The sequence below is a fragment of the Oreochromis aureus genome, linkage group 18, assembly GCF_013358895.1.
Source record: "Oreochromis aureus strain Israel breed Guangdong linkage group 18, ZZ_aureus, whole genome shotgun sequence".
NCBI lineage: Eukaryota > Metazoa > Chordata > Actinopteri > Cichliformes > Cichlidae > Oreochromis > Oreochromis aureus.
In genome coordinates, this window is record NC_052959.1 from 37,146,755 (window position 1) to 37,169,937 (window position 23,183).

General features: G+C 45.1%; 1 gene segment (V, D, J or C); it reads left to right on the forward strand.

Moving 5' to 3' along the window:
• Positions 1–9,729: 9,729 nt before the first annotated feature.
• Positions 9,730–10,342, forward strand: LOC120434413 (the record flags this gene model as incomplete). The annotated part of the segment is given in 2 exon segments: positions 9,730–9,944; positions 10,035–10,342. Coding segments are annotated over 2 exon segments (354 nt in total), but the record flags the coding sequence as incomplete, so codon positions are not given.
• Between the last annotated feature and the right edge of the window lie 12,841 nt (positions 10,343–23,183).

Below are 23,183 nucleotides of genomic sequence, written 5' to 3' on the forward strand. Positions count from 1 at the left end.
TTAGCATATTTTATAACTGACTGTCAAAGTAAAACAGGAAACTGGGCACAGAACTAAACCTAAGAACTACAATTCAAAAACAGAACTCAGAATACAAGAAGTTATAGACAAAGGAGAAATCAAAGAATAACAACAACGTTTCAGTGTGTAATGTGGAGCTGAGCGGTGTGGGTCCGTAGCGCCAATGGTGCACGATTAATTCCCAGACCACTGCTCATTTCTCCACTGCTTTTACCAACTCTGTCCTTTGTGATGCTAACAGTAATGAGGATCTTTCGGTTGATAAGCTCACTAATCTGTTTATCTCAGCTTGCTCCTCTATTCTCGATACCGTGGCTCCTCTAAGGCCTAAGCGCACTAAACTGTTACGTCAACCCTGGTTGAACGAAACTACCTGGGCTCTCAGACACGAATGCCGTCGCGCTGAGAGAAAATGGAAAAAGGACAATCTTCAGGTCTCTTCTGAAATCCTCCAAAATTGTTTATCAAAATATCAAAAGACTGTTAAAGCTGCCAAGTCTGCCTTCCTGTCAGGTATAATTACAAAAAAACAGTCACAAGCCTCGAGTCCTTTTTAAAATCTTTAACTCTATGATTAACCCTGATGTCATTACTCATAGAGATGCTTCCCCCGCACTCTGTGATAACTTCCTCAAGTATTTCACTGATAAAATCTCAGCCCTAAGGGCTCCATATTTGCTGACATTGGCTGGCCAAGTTCCTGCTTCTCAAGTTCAGATTGTTTTTCAGCAGTTTGAGTGTGTTTCTCCACCTTAATTCAATTCAATTCAATTCAATTTATTTATATAGCACTTTTCACAGGATAAAAACCACAAAGTGCTTCACAGTAATATAAGACAGAAATACATAAAATACATTAAAATACATTAATAATCAAACATACAGCACAAATCTAATTAAAAGCCAATCTAAATAAATGAGTCTTAAGCTGCTTTTTAAAAGAATAAATACAATCAAGACAACGTAAAGATGGAGGGAGAGCATTCCACAACCTGGGGGCCACCGCTCTAACAGATCGATCACCTCTAGTCTTAAAACGAGTTCGTGGGACGACCAACAGCCTTTGATTAGAAGATCTCAGGCTGCGAGAGGGAGCGTGGGGTTCTAAAAGATCGGAAATGTAGGCAGGGGCATCACAATTCAAAGCTTTAAAAGTCAGTACCAAGATTTTAAAATGAATTCTAAAATGTACTGGAAGCCAGTGTAATGAACGTAGCACTGGTGTAATGTGCTCTCTTTTTCGTGTCTTGGTTAAAAGCCTTGCAGCAGCATTCTGGACTAACTGGAGACGCTCAAGATTCCTTTTGCTCAAACAAAGAAAAAGGCTGTTACAATAATCTAAGCGAGATGAAATAAAAGCATGAATAACCATTTCTAACTCAGATTTAGACAGCAAAGTTCGCAGTTTGGAGATGTTTCTTAGCTGAAAAAGGCAATTCCTAATTAACTGTCGAGAGTGTTGTTCTAGGGACATGGCAGAATCAAAGATCACACCAAGGTATCTGAGGCTCAGGTGAACAGATGAGCCAAGAGAACCAAGGTGCTGTTTGATTAGAGATATCTGGTTGTCGGGGGCAATAATTAATGTTTCTGACTTCTCAGAGTTCAACTGTAAGTAGTTGTCACCAAGCCACTGTTCAATGGAAGCTAAACAATTAATTAAAGAGGACAGTTTATGGACTTCCATCGGCTTAAAAGAGCAATAGAGCTGGATATCATCCGCATAGAAGTGATAAGACACCTCAGGGAACTGCCTAATTATAAGTCCTAGAGGTAACATGTACAAAAGAAAAAGAATAGGACCCAGAACTGAACCCTGCGGTACCCCACATGTCAGATCCTTAGAATGTGACATAAACCGATTCGCAAAAACACTAAAAGATCTGTTGGAGAGGTACGACCGAAACCACTCCAGAGCAAGACCGGACACACCGACTATGTCCCGGAGCCTGTTAATCAGGATGGTATGGTCAATAGTGTCAAAGGCAGATGTCAAGTCCAACAAAACCATGACTGAGGATGCTCCAGAGTCAGCTGACATCATAATGTCACTGGAGACTTTAAGTAATGCGGTTTCTGTTGAGTGACTTTTCTGTTGAGTGACTTAAAGGAGATAACTGGTCACCGTAGAATTTCTAACTCCCCGCATGATATTCTTCCCTCCTGCATCTTCAAGGAAGCTTTGAACACCATTGGGCCTTATATTCTACTATTGCTGAACGCATCACTGTCATCAGGTTGTGTGCCGATTGCCTTGAAACATGCTGCTGTACAACCTGTTATTAAGAAGAAAAATCTTGACCCTAGTGCTCTCTCCAGTTACAGGCCAATTTCCAAACTTCCTTTTATGTCCAAAATTTTGGAAAAAGTAGTTCTTAAGCAACTTCAGTCCTTCTTAGACGCTAACAATATTGGTGAAAAGTTCCAGTCTGGTTTTAAACCTCGCCACAGTACAGAAACAGCTTTAGTAAGAGTTTTTAATGATTTACTTTTAACTGGCGACTCAGGCTGCTCTGTGGTTTTGGTTTTACCTTATTTGACCTCTGCATTCAATACGGTTGATCACCACATTTTATTATCGAGGCTGGAGCACGTTGTTGGTCTCAAAGGCACAGGACTATCTTGGTTTAAATCATATCTTTCAGAGAGGACTTCCTATGGGTCAGTACTTTTCTTCTTCTGCCCCTATCCACTGTGGTGTGCCTCAGGGGTCTGTTCTTGGTCCTACTTTGTTCTCCCTGTATTTGCTGCCTTTGGGCTCTATTTTCAACAAATATAACATCTCCTTCCACTGCTATGCCGACGACATCCAAATTTACTTCCCCCTGAACTTGGATGTCTCTGACCCACTACAACCTTTGTTCAACTGTCTTCATGATGTTAAAGTTTGGCTATCACAAAACTTTCTCACTTTGAATGAAAATAAAACTGAAGTAATTGTCTTTGACAGTCATACCCCTCTGGGTCAGTTAACAGACACCCTTGGTCCTCTTGCCAGCTTCTCTCTCACACGGTAAGAAACCTTGGAGTGTTTTTGGATAGCTCTCTTAAATTGGAGAAGCAAGTGTCCTCAGTGGTAAAAACTAGCTTTTATCAGTTGCGTTTGATATCAAAGCCGAAGCCCTATATTCCTTTAAAAGTACTTGAAAAACTTATTCATGCATTTATCACCTGTAGACTGGACTATTGTAACTCTCTATACCTGGGCCTCCAACAATGCTCCCTCTACCGCTTGCAGTTAGTTCAAAATGCTGCTGCACACTTTCTAACAGGTGCTAGAAAGTATGATCATATCACCCCAGTTCTGGCTAATTTGCACTGGCTCCCTGTCAAACACCGTAAAGATTTTAAAATTCTTTGCTTACTTTTAAAATTGTAAACAATTTGGCACCCAGTTACCTGACTGAACTCCTCCGCTTGTATGACCCCAGGAGAGCACTAAGATCATCTTGCCAGATGCTCTTAGAACAACCTAGATCCCGACTGAAGTCCAGAGGTGATCGGGCCTTTGCAATTGCAGCACCTACACTCTGGAATAGACTCCCCGCCTCTATTCGCATTTCTGAGTCTATACATTCATTTAAACCGCATCTGAAAACTAAATTTTTTACTTTGGCTTTCGGATCAAATTAGTTTTAACTATCATCAGGCCTGTTTTATGTCTGACACCTTTGATGATTGTTGGTGTGTTTGTTGTTTGTTTGTTAACTTTTAATCTCTTGCTGTTTTTTTGCTGATTGTTAAGCACTTTGATCAACCCTGTTGTTTGTAAATGTGCTATATAAATGAATAAACCTGAACCTGAACAATAACGCAGGTGGCTGTGGCTCAGGTGGTAGAGCAGATCAGCTACTGATCGGAAGGTTGGTGGTTCGAGCCTAGGCTGCATGTCAAGTGTCCTTGGGCAAGATACTAACCCCAAATTGCCCTCTGACTGTGTGTGAATGTAGATTAGTTTGCACTTGCGTTTAGAAATGCTTGCATGAGTGGGTGTGAATGGGTCAATGAGGCATGTTGTATACAGCGCTTTGAGTACTCTGGGAGAGTAGAAAAGCGCTATGTAAGAATCAGTCCATTTACCATTTAATGCACAAAACACTGGATCAGCGAAGCAGGACCTTGACAATGATGTTCCTAATGATGGGTTTATATTTTATTATTGTCATTTGTATTGAGAAACATGTAATCATTTGTGTTTAGAAGTATATAGTTGATGGCATATTGAAAGAATGTCTAATCCTAGGAGGTCTGTAACAACTCTGTGTAGCATGAAGAGGGGAGTGTGTTCACTCCTCTTCAGAGTGTTCTGGCATAGATCACACACCTCCTAGGAGAGGTCGTATCTTCTCTTGCTGATATATGGTATAGCAAACACGCGTATATCTGTTTGAGTGTAAGGGCCTTTTCTTCAGCTGTACCGCTAGACTCCTGGCACCAGCTTTGGGGAGTCTTCCTGGGGTCACATCTTGACCCCCACACATACACACACACACACACACACACACACACACACACACACACACACACACACACACACACACACACACACAGACAGACAAGGTATTCTTTGTCCACATGTATACCTATGTAAGATGTTATATGTTAATGACCCTATGCATATTCATGTAACCACAATAAAAGGAGTGCTATGGGGAACCTTGCTGAGAGTCTGACAGAGGTCAAGTGGGTGGAACGACACTTGGCTCCAGGCTGGTCTCCCTCATGCATGAGTAACACAACGAACTCTGCCTACTTGTGTCTTGTTTCTGCTGTGTAGCAAATTGTCCTGAACGTTCCAGCGAATAGGTTTATGCTATAAACCTATCACCTAATTTACTGGTTAATCTCCGAAAGTTGATTCTGTTCATCTGGACGTAGCGTTTTGTGGGAGAAACGTTTCGTCACTCATCCAAGTGACTTCTTCAGTCTCAGCTGACTGCAGGTTTCAATCTTATAAACAGTACATTTGCATAATGACTGAAACCAGCCCACTGAAGGAACAATGGGCTGGGAGGTCAGTTCCTTAATCATAATTATGCAAATTCCCATGACCATTGATCAACAATCACTGACCAAAACCCACTGATCAAAGAACACTGATCAATGGCCATGAGTACCATTCACAGAGAGTTGGGGAATGGCTGCAATCACAGCATTGTAAGATGGCGAAAGATGTACCCTTAGGCCCCCTCCTCGATTCAGAGATGGTCTTTCCCTTTTCACGTAAATGGCCTCCTTGACTCCGCCCTCAAACCAGCGTTCCTCCCTGTCCAGGATGTGTACATCCTCATCATTGAAAGAGTGTCCACTGGCCTGTAGGTGTAAATAGACTGCAGAGTCCTGGCCTGATGAGGTAGCTCTTCTGTGTTGTGCCATCCGCTTCGCCAGAGGTTGTTTGGTTTCCCCGATGTATAAATCCTGGCAATCCTCCTGGCACTTCACAGCGTACACTATGTTACTCTGTTTGTGTCGGGGGATCCGATCCTTGGGGTGGACCAGTTTTTGGTGCAGTGTATTTTGGGGTTTAAAAGCCACAGAGACCCGGTGTTTAGAAAAAATGCGTCTCAACTGTTCCGATACTCCTGACAAATATGGGATCACTACAGGTTTTCGCCTGGGCAGCGGTTGTCCTTCTCTCCTGGATCGGCTGGAGCTTTCTTTAGGTGCCTTCCCAGCTTTGACAAAAGTCCAGCTGGGATAACCACATTTACTCAGGGCCTTCTTGATGTGCTGTCCTTCTGCCTCCCTGGCCGCTGTGTCAGTGGGGATGGTGTTCGCTCTGTGTTGTAGCGTCCTGATGACACCCAGTTTGTGCTCCAGTGGATGATGAGAGTCAAACCTTAAATACTGATGCGTATGTGTAGGTTTACGGTACACGTCAGCTTTTAGATGTCCCCCATTACTGATGGAAATCTCACAGTCTAAGAAGGCTAACCTGCCACTTTTCATATCCTCCCTGGTGAATTTGATGTGTCGGTCCACCGAGTTAATGTGATCCGTGAAATGTAGTACGTCCTGAGATTTGATTTTCACCCAGGTGTCATCCACATATCTGAACCAATGGCTTGGTGGTGTTCCAGGGTAGGATAACAAAGCCCTCTTTTCCACTTCTTCCATGTACAAATTGGCCACGATGGGTGAAACTGGGGAGCCCATGGCACACCCATGTTTCTGCCTGTAGAACTGACCCTTGTATGTGAAGTAGGTGGAATGAAGACACAGTTCAAAAGCAAACACACACTTGGTCGATGCTGAGAGTGGTCCTGTTGCTGAGGTTGGTGTCATCCTGTAATCTCTTACGGACTACCTCCAACGCTTCCGTGACTGGGATGCAAGTGAAGAGAGATGTAACGTCGTACGAGACCATGGTTTCATCTGCCTCCATAATGACATCTCTCACCTTCTCAACAAAATCCAGGGTGTTCTGGATGTGGTGTTCAGAGCTGCCCACCAGCGGGTTGAGGATCGAAGCCAGAAACTTGGAGATGTTATAGGTGACAGAGTTGATCATGCAGACAATCGGTCTTAAAGGTGCACCCTGCTTATGTATTTTCGGTAACCCATACAGACTTGGTGTAGACTCCCCTGGGTACAGCCTGTGGTATGAGGTCCGGTCAATAGCCTTGTCTTGTTCCAACTGCTTCAGACAGTCTATGACCCTCTTCCTGTAGCCACTTCCTGGGTCTCGTTTCAGGGGCTCATAAGTATTTTCATCACTGAGTAGTGACAAAATCTTCTCATGATAGTCTTTCTGGTTCCGCTACATCCAGATGAACAGAATCAACTTTTGGAGATTTACTTTCCTGGATGACTGAGAATGCATCAAGACGTTACTGGTTAATGGTGCACAAATTGTAATCATAAAGAAAATAAACAGAGGTAAGTCAGAGTCAAACAGGCAGAGTTTCTTTTCCTTTTTTCATTCATGTTGCAGTGACAGCAATCAGTTGAAGCTTTTGTGGGAAACTCCTGCAGCTCCAGCAGGGGATACCTGTAGGCAATGAATAACGTCTATGTTAGATTGTACACATGTGGACACATTGGGCAAAGTTTATCTGTTAGACTGTCCAGCAGAGAGACAATGGAGTGCATGCTGTGCAGTGGAGTGAGGAGTGCTCAGACCTCTACACTGGAGAAAACAAACAGCCACTCCATAAATGCATGACACAATACAGAAGAGGACAAGACTCAGGTATACATCTGCACCTAAAGGTCAAAGGTCAAATCACTCTTGAGGATGCCAGTGTTCACATTTTGGGCAGAGAAGACAGATGGTTTGAAAGAGGAGTGAAAGAAGCATCTGTGTCCACTGTGAACAACCCCCTTTAAATAGAGGGCGGGGCTTATGGCACCAACCGTCTGCTACCTACAGTGTAGTGTGAGATCCTTCCCAGATGCCTCACCCCCACTCACATCTTGTGTCAGGTGATCTCAATAGATCAGATGATAGGATGAGGTCTCAGAATGGTTTCAATGGAACCTCTGGTGGTAATGATTCACACCTTGGCTCATGATGACAAACATTATTAATCATGGATCAATGACCTTCTTAAAGGGCAACTCCCACTGGGCTTTAAATCCCTGGGACTCTCCATCATTTGGATTTAGAACTGAAGAAGCTTCTTGGATGAGATTTGACACGTCTTCAGATAATATAATGAAGTCCAGCTGACGTCCTTTCAAGCTCCTAAGACTACCATGACCTGGATTCAATTTCAATTCAATTCAATTTTATTTATATAGCACCAAATCACAACAGAAGTCGCCTCAAGGCGCTTTATATTGTACAGTAGATACAGAGAAAAACCCAACAATCATATGACCCCCTATGAGCAAGCACTTTGGCGACAGTGGGAAGGAAAAACTCCCTTTTAACAGGAAGAAACCTCCGGCAGAACCAGGGTCAGGGAGGGGCGGGGCCATCTGCTGTGATTGGTTGGGGTGAGAGAAGGAAGACAGGATAAAGACATGCTGTGGAAGAGAGACAGAGATTAATAACAGATATGATTCAATGCAGAGAGGTCTATTAGCACATAGTGAGTGAGAAAGGTGACTGGAAAGGAAAAACTCAATGCATCATGGGAATCCCCGGCAGCCTACGTCTATTGCAGCATAACTAAGGGAGGATTCAGGGTCACCTGGTCCAGCCCTAACTATATGCTTTAGCAAAAAGGAAAGTTTGAAGCCTAATCTTGAAAGTAGAGATAGTGTCTGTCTCCTGAATCCAAACTGGAAGCTGGTTCCACAGAAGAGGGGCCTGAAAACTGAAGGCTCTGCCTCCCATTCTACTTTTAAATACTCTGGGAACAACAAGTAGGCCTGCAGTGCAAGAGCGAAGTGCCTAATAGGGTGATATGGTACTACAAGGTCATTAAGATAAGATGGGGCCTGATTATTTAAGACCTTGTATGTGAGGAGCAGGATTTTGAATTCTGGATTTAACAGGAAGCCAATGAAGGAAGCCAAAACAGGAGAAATCTGCTCTCTCTTTCTAGTCCCTGTCAGGACTCTTGCTGCAGCATTTTGGATCAGCTGAAGGCTTTTCAGCGAGATTTTAGGACATCCTGATAATAAAGAATTACAGTAGTCCAGCCTGGAAGTAATAAATGCATGAACTAGTTTTTCAGCGTCACTCTGAGACAGGATATTTCTAATTTTAGAGATGTTGCACAAATGGAAGAAAGCAGTCTTACATATTTGTTTAATATGTGCGTTGAAGGACATGTCCTGGTCAAAAATGACTCCAAGGTTCCTCACAGTGTTAATGGAGGCCAAGGTAATGCCATCCAGAGTAAGAATCTGCTTAGATACCATATTTCTAAGATTTTCAGGGCCGAGTACAATAACCTCAGTTTGATCTGAATTAAGAAGCAGAAAGTTAGCGGCCATCCAGGTCTTTATGTCTTTAAGACATTCCTGCAGTTTAACTAATTGGTGTGTGTTACCTGGCTTCATGGACAGATAGAGCTGCGTGTCATCTGCATAGCAGTGAAAATTTATGCTATGTCTTCTAATGATGCTGCCTAAGGAAGCATGTATAATGTAAACAGAATTGGTCCTAGCACTGAACCCTGTGGAACACCATAATTGACCTTAGTGTGTGAAGAGGACTCTCCATTTACATGTACAAATTGGAGTCTATTAGATAGATATGATACAAACCACTGCAGTGCAGTACCTGTAATACCTACAGCATGTTCTAATCGCTCTAATAGGATATTATGGTCAACAGTATCAAACGCTGCACTGAGGTCTAGCAGGACAAGCACAGAGATGAGTCCACTGTCAGAGGCCATAAGAAGATCATTTGTAACCTTCACTAAAGCTGTTTCTGTGCTGTGATGAGCTCTGAAACCTGACTGAAACTCTTCAAATAAGCCATTCCTCTGCAGATGATCTGTTAGCTGTTTGACAACTACTCTTTCAAGGATGTTTGATATGAAAGGAAGGTTGGAGATTGGCCTATAATTAGCTAAGACAGCTGGGTCTAGAGATGCTTTTTAAGTAAAGGTTTAACTACAGTCAACTTGAAGGCCTGTGGTACATAGCCGATTATTAGAGATAGGTTGATCATATTTAAGATTGAAGAATTAATTAAAGGCAGGACTTCTTTGTCTGCCTCAGTCATCCTACCTGGATGCCTGAGAACCTACAAACCTACATCCAAGACAAGATCTCCAATGAAAGCAGAGCAGCAGAAAGACGTGCTGAGTGTAAAGCTGTCAGCAGGGGGAATAACACAGGGCTGTGAATGAGTCCTGTCACTGTGATCAGGCTCCTCCTTCTAATCCACCAACTTAGTGTTGATGAAGACTAAACAGAGAGATCACAGCTTCTTTATACTTGCTGTAGCTCACAGTTACTCTACACTGCAGATATGACGCCTCTGTTCATCTCAGTGCTGCTGGCTGCTATGTGCCTCGGTATGAACACAACTCTGTTTCTTTGATATCAGTCCAACATTGACATGATTCTTTAACAGCACACTGATACTGTTTGTTGGTGTTTTACAGAATGCAGAGCACAAAAAGACAACGTGCTGCAAACAAAAGGAGAAGAGACTGCTGCTGCAGGAGGCACAGTAACACTTCACTGTCTCTATAACAGCAGCACAACAACAGCTCCTTCTCTCTTCTGGTACAAACAGGATGGAAACAACAGACCCAAATTCATCCTGAGTCGTGTTAGCAGGGATGATGGAAACACAGCAGATGAGTTCAAGGAGAGATTTTCATCCACACTGGATTCTAGCAACAGATCAGTTCCTCTGAAGATCCAGAAGCTTCAGCTGTCTGACTCTGCTGTGTACTACTGTGCTCTGCAGCCCACAGTGACAGGAAACAGCAAAACTCTGTACAAAAACCTTTGGAGCAAAGACAACAGAATACTCCACAACATCCACTAGAGGGAGCCACATGCTGTTAAACTTCTCTGGTTTGTTTCATTCAGTTTCATTTGGCAACAGTGGGAAGGAAAAACTCCCTTTTTTACATGAAGAAACCTCCAGCAGAACCAGGCTCATCTGTGTGACCAATAATCCTCCAGCAGCCTACAGCTATTGCAGAGTTGTTGTTTATGAGGGGAGTAGATGAAGAGGAAATTATGGATGTGGTTACATCCTTTAACTCCAAGAAATCAACTGACTGTGATGGCATTGATATGCACTTAATTAAAGATATTTTTGGATGTATTGTGAAACCATATACCTACATTTGTAATCTGTCATTACAAAGTGGTTTATTTCCTGATAAGATGAAAATTTCAAAGTTAGTTCCAATATATAAAGCTGGAGACAAACATCTTCTCACAAACTATCGGCCCATCTTTTTGCTACCACAGTTCTCTAAGATACTGGAAAAAATATTTTACAATAGATTATATGACTTTATCATAAAAAAAACAATGTTCGAGGCAAAATAAAAGAGGAGCGCTAGAAAGTCAGAAGACAAAAACAAAAACAAAACACGAGTCCAAAACCAAAAGAAAAGAAACACACCAGAGCACAGGAAAACAGTCCAAAACAGAACACCTCAGGGGGCCGGCCGTGAGGACGGCAACGTGGACACAGTTCAGGGGGTCGGCCAGGGGGCCGACAGCACCGGAGCCCAAACAGTTCAGGGGGCCGGCCGTGCGGAAGGCAGCGGCGGCCACGTGGAAGCAGTTCAGGGGGCCGGCCGAGAGGACGGCAACGGCGGCGACGTGGAAGCAGTTCAGGGGACCAGCCGTGCGGACGGCAACGGCGGCGACTCAGGCAAAAAGAGTCTGGGGGCCGCCCACGACGGCGATGGCGTCTGGCCAGTGGCCTGAAAGATGGCCGGTTAGCTGCAGACCCAGACGGGGCTGGCGATGCTGAAGCGGAAGACACGGAGGCCGCAGGCGACGGCGTGGAAGCCGGAGACGGAGGCGCTGCAGGCGACGGCGTGGAAACCGGAGACGGAGGCGCTGCAGCTGGCGTGGATGATGAGGCTGCAGCTGGCGTGGATGCCGAGGCTGCAGCTGGCGTGGATGCCGAGGCTGCAGCTGGCGTGGATGCCGGAGACAGAGGCGCTGCAGGCGACGGCGTGGAAGCCGGAGACGGAGGCGCTGCAGCTGGCGTGGATGATGAGGCTGCAGCTGGCGTGGATGATGAGGCTGCAGCTGGCGTGGATGATGAGGCTGCAGCTGGCGAGGGTGATGAGGCTGCAGCTGGCGAGGGTGATGAGGCTGCAGCAGGCGAGGGCGTGGAAGCCGGTGACGGAGGCGCTGCAGCAGGCGACGGCGTGGAAGCCGGTGACGGAGGCGTGGAAGCCGGAGACGGGGGCGCTGCAGCAGGCGGCGTGGAAGCCGGTGACGGAGGCGTGGAAGCCGGAGACAGGGGCGCTGCAGCAGTCGGCGGCGTGGAAGCCGGAGACGGAGGCGCTGCAGGCGGCGGCGTGGGAGCCGGAGACGGAGGCGCTGCAGGCTGGACGGGTCCCTTGGATCCTCCAGCGAAGTCTGACGACGAAGGCCGGAGCAGTCCCTCGGACCCTCCAGCGGAGACACGAGACGAAGGCCGGAGCGGTCCCTCGGACCCTCCAGCAGAAGCCATGACCAAGCCAGCAGTCATGGAGGCCACTAGCTGACACAGTGGCGACTGACAATGCACTGAGCACTGGCTCTGCCCAGGCAACGCTGACATGAAGTGGTTCTCAGGGGGCTGCTTAATCTTCAGGGGTCCAGAATCGGCTGGGGACTGAGACCCAGCCTCTGGGGAAGCTAACTGAGCTGAGAGCGGCTGCGGGGCAGCTAACTGAGCTGAGAGCGGCTGCGGGGCAGCTAACTGAGCTACTGGAGGCTGGGCAGCTACTGGAGGCTGGGGAGGAGTGGTGGAGCGAGGCTGGGACGAGGAGGTGGGAAGTTTGTGTAGCTCCGAACTTGGAAGTCCCAAAAACAAAGCAAAGGATTGCAGCGGAGTAAGCCCAGTGTCTTCCACCACATAATCCTCCTTTCGCCGCTGCTTGCTCCTCCTGCAGGGCCTGAATTCTGAACGCAGCGGTGGAGTGACACCAGAAAACTGAGCTGAGAGTGGCTGCTGAGCAGGCGATGAGCTGTTCACATAATCATCTGCCACACAGAAGACAACCCCAGAATGAACAGTCACACAGTCCGAAAAAGAGTCCTCACTCACCACAGCCGGCGAATTAAAAGTCCGAATGTCCGGCTGTGGGGTGGCGCGCCGGCAGCGCGATCGACATTTCCTCCCCGCCGATGGCTCCGACGGGCCAGGCAAGATCACATCCGGCGAGTCGGGCAGCGAGGCAGGAGTGGCAGAGAGCAGGTGTGGTGTGTCCTGAAGGAAGGCCTGAATGGTCAGAGAGAGCGAGCCAAACAGCCACGGAAGACCAGAGAAGAGCCGCTGTAGGCGTGTTTCCAAAGCGTGACGAAGCTCCTCCGGGGGATGTTCCGACCACAGGCTGAGAAGATTCTCAACGGAGAAAATTATGTCATCCCTTAGCTCCTCCAAAGGGTCGCAAGCTGCTGGGTCCATGCTGGCTGGTTCGTACTGTCACGGTTTGCGGGTGCAAGCCGTGTGGGAATTATTTAGGACCACAAGCAGCAGCTCAGGTGCAAGTGAATATTTATTGACAGGAGTGCAAATCAACAGAAATGGCAGGTGACATGAACAGGAAAACCTAAACTGGGTAAAACTAACAAAACAAACCAGAAACGAAGATGCAGGGAGGTCCAGGGAAATACACATGGAGAGACGCAGGGAGACCAAGGGGAAACAACACAGACAAACCAGCAACGAGGACGGGTGAACACACACAATAAATACACACCAGTAATCAGGGGGATGGGCAACAGGAGGGAACACACCTGGAAGACATAACAGCTGACGAGGCAGGGGAACGTAAACAGGACACACTGACATAAGACAAAGACCTTCAAAATAAAACAGGAACACAAACATGCAAAGACACAGACTAGGAAACGCAGACTTAACACAGGAACAGATGGGCAGAACAGAATAACACTAAACAGGAGGAAGAACAGAACCAAATTCACACTAAATAGAAAAACACAAAACGCTGGGTCAAAAGGACCCAGGATCATGACAAGTACAAAGACTTCGCTTGCAGAATTTTGAACACAGTAACAAATCCGGTCGATTTCTAGCTAACCAGTTAAAAATAAATAAAGAAAAAACAACTATATGTGCTGTTAAAGATCTATCGGGGAACACAATATATGACCCTGGAAGAATAAACAACATTTTTAGGGATTTCTATGAAACTTTATACTCACCACAAATAAACCCGTCTAATAATGAAATTGATCAGTTTCTTGACAACGTAACTCTTCCAAAATTACTAGACAGTCAAGCAATGGCACTGGATTCGCCACTGATGCCAGGTGAACTCCAGGAAGCCCTGACAAGTATGCCCAATAATAAGGCTCCAGGTCCAGACGGCTTTCCTGCAGAATTCTACAAAGAATTCTGGACAATTTTGGCACCAGTATTCCACAGAATGATGCAGGAAATCAAGGAAAATGGCAGACTACCACCAAATATGAATTCTGCCAACATTAGTCTCCTACTAAAACCAGGCAAGGACCCTTTATTTCCCTCAAGCTATCGTCCAATATCTCTTATAAATGTAGACCTCAAAATAATCTGTAAAGCTCTCTCAAAAAGATTAGAGAAAATAACCCCCCTCTTAATTCATCCTGACCAAACTGGTTTCATAAAAGGTAGGCACTCATCAACAAACACACGTAGATTACTTAATTTAATAGACTACTCATGCGGTAAAAACATTGAAACCATAATATTATCTCTAGATGCAGAAAAAGCATTTGACAGAGTTAACTGGAAATTTCTATTTGCAACTTTACACAAATTTGGTTTTGGAAACTCTTTCATAAACTGGATAAGAATATTATACAATTCTCCAACAGCTTGTATCAGGACAAATGACCAGACATCCCCCAGCTTCTGTCTCCTGAGGGGCACCAGACAGGGATGCCCACTCCCCCCTTCACTTTTTGCAATTTTTATCGAACCACTAGCGGCAGCATTTAGACAGGCTACAACAATTAAGGGCATAAAATGTAAGAATGTAGAACATAAAATCACTCTCTATGCAGATGATGTGTTGCTTTTTCTGCAAAACTCACAAACCAACGTTTCTGAGGTACTAATTACTCTAATAAACTGGTTTTCAAGAGTTTCAGATTATTCAATTAACTGGTCAAAATCTACAGTTCTTCCCATTAATTGCTCCTTCCATAATTCTTCTTCTGCCCCACTACAATCTGGAAATATTAAATATTTGGGTATTAATGTTTCTCCTAAGCTTTCAGACTTAACTAAATTAAACCACATCCCACTTCTTAAGAAAGTAGAAGGCGATCTGACTAGATGGAAATCTTTACCCATATCACTCATGGGAAGGGTTGCCGCTATAAAAATGATGATCTTGCCAAAAATAAATTACTTATTTTTAATGATCCCTAACAAACCATCACAAGAATGGTTCAGATCTCTGGATTCATATATTTCTAAATTCCTTTGGAAAGATAAACCCCCACGTATCAGCTTAAAAATGCTACAAAGAACCAAGGATAAAGGAGGATTAGATCTGCCTAATTTTCAACAATACTTCTTAGCCAACAGGTTTCAGTTCATTTCAGAATGGTTAAAACATACCTTCCTAGATGAGCCCTGGCTAGATGTTGAACAGGCACTATGCGATGATCTAGAGATTTCAGACCTACCATTTATCAGCTCAAACATCAAAAGACATGAATGCTTTAAAAGCATCAACATCAGCTCTTCTCTGACAGCATGGTGGGAGTTTCTAAAAATAACGGAGTCTTTATTAATCCCATGCAAACGTACACCTATCTGGAATAACCCTGACATATTACAAAACAATAATATGATTAATTTTCCAGAATGGAGTTGTAAAGGAATTAAATACTTAGAACATATATTAGAGGGAACAGAATTTATTCCATTTGACAGACTAGTTACACAATATGGGATCAACAAGAAAAGATTTTTAGAATATCAACAAATTAAATCCATAGTAAAAAAGAAATTTAACCTCAGTCAAGCTGAATTACAAACACCACCAAGTGCGGTACACTTTCTTACTCTTAAATCCCCCAAATTATTATCTAAAATATACAGAACACTTTCTAAAATAGATGAATCAATATCCTTCCTATTGCAAAGTGGGAAGCAGATTTATCAGTAAGCTTAGACCAAAACTTCTGGTCTCAGGTATGCTAAAAAACCTTTAAATTGATTAAAAATCCCAGTCTGCAATTAATACAATACAAAATACTACATAGAGTGCACTATACTGGTCATCGGACGTTCAAGATGGGCTTTACATCTTCTAACAACTGCTCACACTGTCAAGGCAATACACCAGACAATTACATCCATGCTCTTTGGTTCCGTCCACCAGTGCAGAAGTTTTGGCGTGAGATATGTGAAGACTTATCAAAGTGTCTGAAATGTAACATTCCAGCCTCCCCTTTAGTATGCTTGTTGGGAAAATTGGATGATGTCACTACAGAAACTAATACAGTCCACATGGTTTTTACAGCCCTATGCATCGCCAAGAAAACGGTCCTCATGAACTGGAAAAATAAAAATAATCTTAATTCTAGCCAATATAATTCAATTCAATTCAATTCAATTTTATTTATATAGCGCCAAATCACAACAAAAGTCGCCTCAAGGCGCTTTATATTGTACAGTAGATAGCACAATAATAAATACAGAGAAAACCCAACAATCATATGACCCCTATGAGCAAGCACTTTGGCGACAGTGGGAAGGAAAAACTCCCTTTTAACAGGAAGAAACCTCCGGCAGAACCAGGCTCAGGGAGGGGCGGCCATCTGCTGCGACCGGTTGGGGTGAAAGAAGGAAAACAGGATGAAAGACATGCTGTGGAAGAGAGACAGAGATTAATAACAGATATGATTCGATGCAGAGAGGTCTATTAGCACATAGTGAGTGAGAAAGGTGACTGGAAGGGAAAAACTCAATGCATCATGGGAATCCCCGGCAGCCTCACGTCTCTATTGCAGCATAACTAAGGGAGGATTCAGGGTCACCTGGTCCAGCCCTAACTATATGCTTTAGCAAAAGGAAAGTTTTAAGCCTAATCTTGAAAGTAGAGATAGTGTCTGTCTCCGAATCCAAACTGGAAGTTGGTTCCACAGAAGAGGGGCCTGAAAACTGAAGGCTCTGCCTCCCATTCTACTTTTAAGTACTCTAGGAACAACAAGTAGGCCTGCAGTGCAAGAGCGAAGTGCTCTAATAGGGTGATATGGTACTACAAGGTCATTAAGATAAGATGGGGCCTGATTATTTAAGACCTTGTATGTGAGGAGCAGGATTTTGAAATCAATTCTGGATTTAACAGGAAGCCAATGAAGGAAGCCAAAACAGGAGAATATGCTCTCTCTTTCTAGTCCCTGTCAGGACTCTTGCTGCAGCATTTTGGATCAGCTGAAGGCTTCTCAGCGAGTTTTAGGACATCCTGATAATAAAGAATTACAGTAGTCCAGCCTGGAAGTAATAAATGCATGAACTAGTTTTTCAGCATCACTCTGAGACAGGATATTTCTAATTTTAGAGATGTTAAGCAAATGGAAGAAAGCAGTCTTACATATTTGTTTAATATGTGCATTGAAGGACATGTCCTGGTCAAAAATGACTCAAGGTTTCTCACAGTGTTACTGGAGGCCAAGGTAATGCCATCCAGAGTAAGAATCTGCTTAGATACCATATTTCTAAGATTTTCAGGGCCGAGTACAATAACCTCAGTTTTATCTGAATTAAGAAGCAGAAAGTTAGCGGCCATCCAGGTCTTTATGTCTTTAAGACATTCCTGCAGTTTAACTAATTGGTGTGTGTTACCTGGCTTCATGGATAGATAGAGCTGCGTGTCATCTGCATAGCAGTGAAAATTTATGCTATGTCTTCTAATGATGCTGCCTAAGGAAGCATGTATAATGTAAATAGAATTGGTCCTAGCACTGAACCCTGTGGAACACCATAATTGACCTTAGTGTCTGAAGAGGACTCTCCATTTACATGTACAAACTGGAGTCTATTAGATAGATATGATACAAACCACTGCAGTGCAGTACCTGTAATACCTACAGCATGTTCTAATCGCTCTAATAGGATATTATGGTCAACAGTATCGAACGCAGCACTGAGGTCTAGCAGGACAAGCACAGAGATGAGTCCACTGTCAGAGGCCATAAGAAGATCATTTGTAACCTTCACTAAAGCTGTTTCTGTGCTGTGATGAGCTCTGAAACCTGACTGAAACTCTTCAAATAAGCCATTCCTCTGCAGATGATCTGTTAGCTGTTTGACAACTACTCTTTCAAGGATTTTTGATATGAAAGGAAGGTTGGAGATTGGCCTATAATTAGCTAAGACAGCTGGGTCTAGAGATGGCTTTTTAAGTAAAGGTTTAACTACAGCCAGCTTGAAGGCCTGTGGTACATAGCCGATTATTAGAGATAGGTTGATCATATTTAAGATCGAAGAATTAATTAATGGCAGGACTTCTTTGAGCAGTTTTGTAGGAATGGGGTCTAAAAGACACGTTGATGGTTTGGAGGAAGTAATTATTGAAGTTAACTCAGAAAGATCAATTGGAGAAAAAGAGTCTAACTTAACATCGATGGTACTAAGAGTAGCTGTAGATAATATTACATCTGTGGGATGATTATTGGTAATTTTTTCTCTAATGATAAAAATTTTATTTGTGAAGAAGTTCATGAAGTCATTACTAGTTAACGTTAAAGGGATGGTTGGCTCAGTAGAGCTCTGACTTTTTGTCAGCCTGGCTACAGTGCTGAAGAGAAACCTGGGGTTGTTCTTATTTTCTTCAATCAGTGACGAATAGTAAGATGTTCTGGCTTTATGGAGGGCTTTCTTATAAAGCAGCAAACTATTTCTCCAGGCTAAATGATGATCCTCTAAATTTGTGACACGCCATTTCCTCTCCAGCTTACGAGTTATCTGCTTTAGGCTACGTGTTTGAGAATTATACCACGGAGTCAGGGACTTTGGATTTGAGGCCTTAGTTTTCACAGGAGCTACAGTATCCAGAGTCGCACGTAGTGAGGAGGTAAAATTATTAACAAGATAATCGACCTCTGTTGGAGTAGCGTTCAGATAGCTGCTCTGCTCTATGTTGGTACAGGGCATTGAAGATGATAACAGTGGGTGGATTATATTCTTAAACTTAGTTACAGCACTTTCAGAAAGACATCTACTGTGATAAAGTCTACTCTCCACTGCTGTGTAATCAATTATTGTAAATGTAAATGTTATCAGGAAATGATCAGACAGCAGAGGGTTTTCAGGAAACACTGTTAAATGTTCAGTTTCTATGCCATATGTTAAAACAAGATCTAGAGTGTGATTAAAGTGGTGGGTGGGTTCTTTTACATTTTGAGAGAAGCCAATTGAGTCTAATAACAGATTAAATGCGATGTTGAGGCTGTCATTTTTAGCATCTACATGGATGTTAAAATCACCCACAATAATTATTTTATCTGAGCTGAGCACTAAATCAGATAAAAAGTCTGAGAAATCAGAGAGAAACTCTGTGTAAGGCCCAGGTGGACGATAGATGATAACAAGTAAGACTGGTTTCTGAGTTTTACAGCTGGGGTGGACGAGGCTAAGCATCAGGCTTTCAAATGAATTAAAAGTCTGTCTTGGTCTTTCGTTAATTAATAGACTGGTGTGAAAATTGCTGCCACACCGCCCCTCGGCCTGTGCTTGGGATTTCTGGTAGTTAGAATGACTCGGGGTGTTGATTCATTTAAACTAACATACTCATCCTGCTGCAACCAGGTTTCTGTAAGGCAGAGTAAATCGATTTGTTGATCAATTATTAAGTCATGTACTAACAGAGACTTGGAGGAGAGAGACCTAATATTTAATAATCCACATTTCACTGTTTTACTCTTTGGTTCAGATGTGGATACTGTATTGTTCTTTCTTTGTGATTTTTATGTTTAAGTTGTTTGTTGCTGGTTTTAGTTTGTTTTTTGTCTGTTTGGGAGCTGACACAGTCTCAATGGAGATGGGTTTTGGGGGTAGTAGGAGGAGGAGAGAAGCTGCAGAGAGGCATGTAAGACTGCAACTCTGCTTCCTGGTCCCAACTCTGGATAGTCATATTTTGGGGGTTTAATGAATTTGTCCATATTTCTAGAAATGAGAGCTGCTCCATCCAAAGTGGGATGGATGCCGTCTCTCCTAACAAGACCAGGTTTCCTCCAGAAGGTTTGCCAATTATCTATGAAGCCCACATCGTTTCTGGGACACCACTCAGACAGCCAGCAATTTAAGGAGAACATGCGGCTAAACATGTCACTCCTGGTCTGATTGGGGAGGGGACCAGAGAAAACTACAGAGTCCGACATTGAGTCCGGCATATAGAAACCATCTAGTAGATCACATTAGTCTTGATACAGCCTCTGCCACCACATTAGATCAATCCCTTTGGGCTCCTTTGATCGGCTTCATCACCTAGTGGGGGTGGGGGGTCGTGGTTTGGTCCCGCCTTAGCTATTGTGGTTGATGTGGAGGTTGGGATGGGCTTAGGGCGCCTGGAGAACCCCTAGAGACGTTATCCCTGGAGGGCTCAACCCGGGGGGTTGTGGTCATAACCTGATTAGTGGCTCTGGTCGCTCTTAGAGGGTGTTCTCCTCATGGCTGCGTGCAGCAGGGCTGGGGGATGGTCTGTGCTGGCGGACGTAGGTTACTGGCCTGGTGGCCTGGCTGCCCCTGAGTGGATCCGGGGCAGGCGTGGGGCTTGGGGTTCGGGGTGCTTCGTCTCCGTGCTGGGGCTCTGGCTGGGCCTTGGGGGCTTCGGTCCTCGTCGGTGTGTCGCCGAGGTTGTGGGCGGGTGGGTGCACGGGGGCTCAGCCCTGGCACAGGGGGCCTCTGGTGCATCGACCTAACTGGGGGCTCTTCAACTGGCAGGGAGGTTGTTCCATCCTTGCAGAAGTCCACTCTGCAGGTGGGGGAGAGACATAGGAGAGGTGGAGAATAAACCTAACCTGGGTGTCTTTTGTCTTGTGTAGTCTGGGAGATGATTGAATGTTGGGGTGGGTACAGTTTCCTCTGCGGTGGGGTAGGGTGGGCTTCCCCAGGTCCTGTGGGGCTTGGCGGTGCTGCTGCCGTAGGCCCCGGTCTGGATGGGCCTGGGCTCCCGTGCCTTGGTGGGTACCAGAGGACGGGGGTGCCTACTGGGGTCAGCGGGGGAGCTGGCCCTAAGGAGGGGCATCTTGCCCCTCCCTTCTTTTCCTCCCCATCCCTGGCTGCCTCCCTCTTCCCGCTCTACCACACCCACCCACACAGGTAGGGCCTTGGGGTGCGGGTGTGTAACCAGGGTGCAGGGGAGGCATTCCCCCCCCCCTCTGTCCCCTTCTGGCCACCTGTGCCTCAATTTTATTCCACAACTTAGATATCCACATTATTCACACTCTCATAACACACACACATATATATAGGGCCTTGAGGGTGACCACGTTAACGGCGTCCAGAGGACGGTCTGTGTATTCAACCCTACCTCTGGCGCCGGTGCCCACCTCTCAATTTTAAATCCATGTAGACATTGAGGGTTCTCGGGAGGGGCCGTGCTAACACCTGCTGCTCTCTGGCGGCAGCACCATGCCCTCCCTTGTTTTAAATGCACTTTAGAACAACACGCAGCAACACTACACATGAGCGGGAGGAGGGAGGTATGGGGTCTTCACACACCCCCATTCTCTACTAGGCATCGGGGCGGGGGGCTGGGAGGAGGTGTTGGCTGTCCGATTGGCCTCCCTGCTGCTGCGGAGCCTGGGGCGGTCTGCTTGCCTCCATCCCGGGGGAAAGGGTCACATCTCTTGGGTCTGGGTGCCGTTTCCCCCTCTGGGGGCGAGGGTACCTGGACCCGGGGCATGGAGTATGTTTGGGGAGTGTGATTGTGTGTACATGTCCATGTATGTCTATCCCTACGTTGAGTGAGTGCTGAGTGTTTGTATATGTGTGCATGAGGGTGGGAATGCATGTTTGTGTCTGTGTCTATATGTCAGGTCGGGTCTTAGACTCCACCTCCCTGGGTACTCCCAGGCCCTCCAAGTGTGGAGGCCTATCTCCCCTCACCACACTCCCTGCCGGTAACTGATGCCCTCAGGGGTTGGTGCATTGGTGGTTCTTGGTGTCCGGGGCTGGGCGCTCAGGTATGCACCAGCTCACTCCCGGTGGCTACTTGGCGGGGCCTGGTCCCTGTCGCTCGGTCAGGCCTCTTCCGGGGCAAAGGGGGCCCTCGAGCCTCCGGCCTCGGGGCCTGCGGCTCGGTTCACTCTGGCACAGCTGGCTGCCGGCAGAGCCGGCGGGCACGCCAGTGCAGCCCCCTCTGGCTTCTGCTCCGTGGCTACTGGGTGACCCCTCGTCTGGGGATCTCCTCAGCCCTTCCCAGGAGGGTGGCACGGATGCCCCTCCGGTGGTACTCCTTGTGCTCTCGCACTCTGGGGCTTCTGGATGTCTGGAGCCTGGATCTCCTCCATGCCTGCTTCATGCCCTGGGGGACGGGGCTATGGGCCTCCACACCCTCTAGCAGACCGTTACATGGAGAAACCTTTTGTATACAAGCGCGTTGATCCACACAGGTGTGCACACGGGTGTTCACTGTTCATAGACATAAACTACACCTTTCTTAGCTGCTACTTCAAAGCACATTGTGCGCTGTCTGTCCTGCGTGCTGCACAACAACATTCAATATTTAGTATTTATTGCTGTTTACACTTAGCTAGATTAACGTGATGGTGTTGTGTTTAGTAGGGGAGACCGGGGATAGTTGTAACGTGTGTCAGTTGTAACACTTCCAATTTCTCCAATCAGGGCTAAGTTTCAAATGATGTGATTCATCCTGTGCATGCCCAATTCAGTTCTGCTATCACATGTGAAAAATCAGCACATTTTGTCAAACACAGAAAATTTAATACGAAAAAAAGTAATTTTTATGCCAAAAAGTAAGTTTTTCTACTTTATTTCAATTTCTAATAGCATTATCTGCTTTGCAGTTAAATGCATCAAACTTAAATTATGTTATTTGTATGTCTATGGGGATATATTCTGTGTAGGTCTCCTGTGCTAATGTTTTAGCCGTTGGCTGTAATGTTAGCTAGTTCATGGCTATAGGAGTCTGGGTCAGTTGTAACAGCAACAGTCTGGGTTAGTTGTAACAATAATGCAGATATTACAACTTACCACACTATTACTTTAACTTATATTAAACAAGTTGGGACAACGACATCAGCAGAGACTGGTCGCCTTTGTATATGTGGTTAATGCCATTGGCAACACAATTCCTCCACTGTTTGTGTTCCCACGCATACATTATGCAGACCACTTTGTCAGAGATGGACCAGTAGGAAGTATTGGTAGTGGAAATAAATCAGGATGGGTGCAAGAAACAGATTTTCTCATCTTTCTGAAGCACTTTGCAAACCACACCAAGGTAAGCCATGATAAAAAGTCATGGAATTGCGATGCTGGTGCACAACTACATTTTTTCAGCTTCATTGTTATGTTCAAAAGTTGGTGCAAGAGTTGTAGGTTATAATGCCCACTGAGCCAATCAGGCCAAACT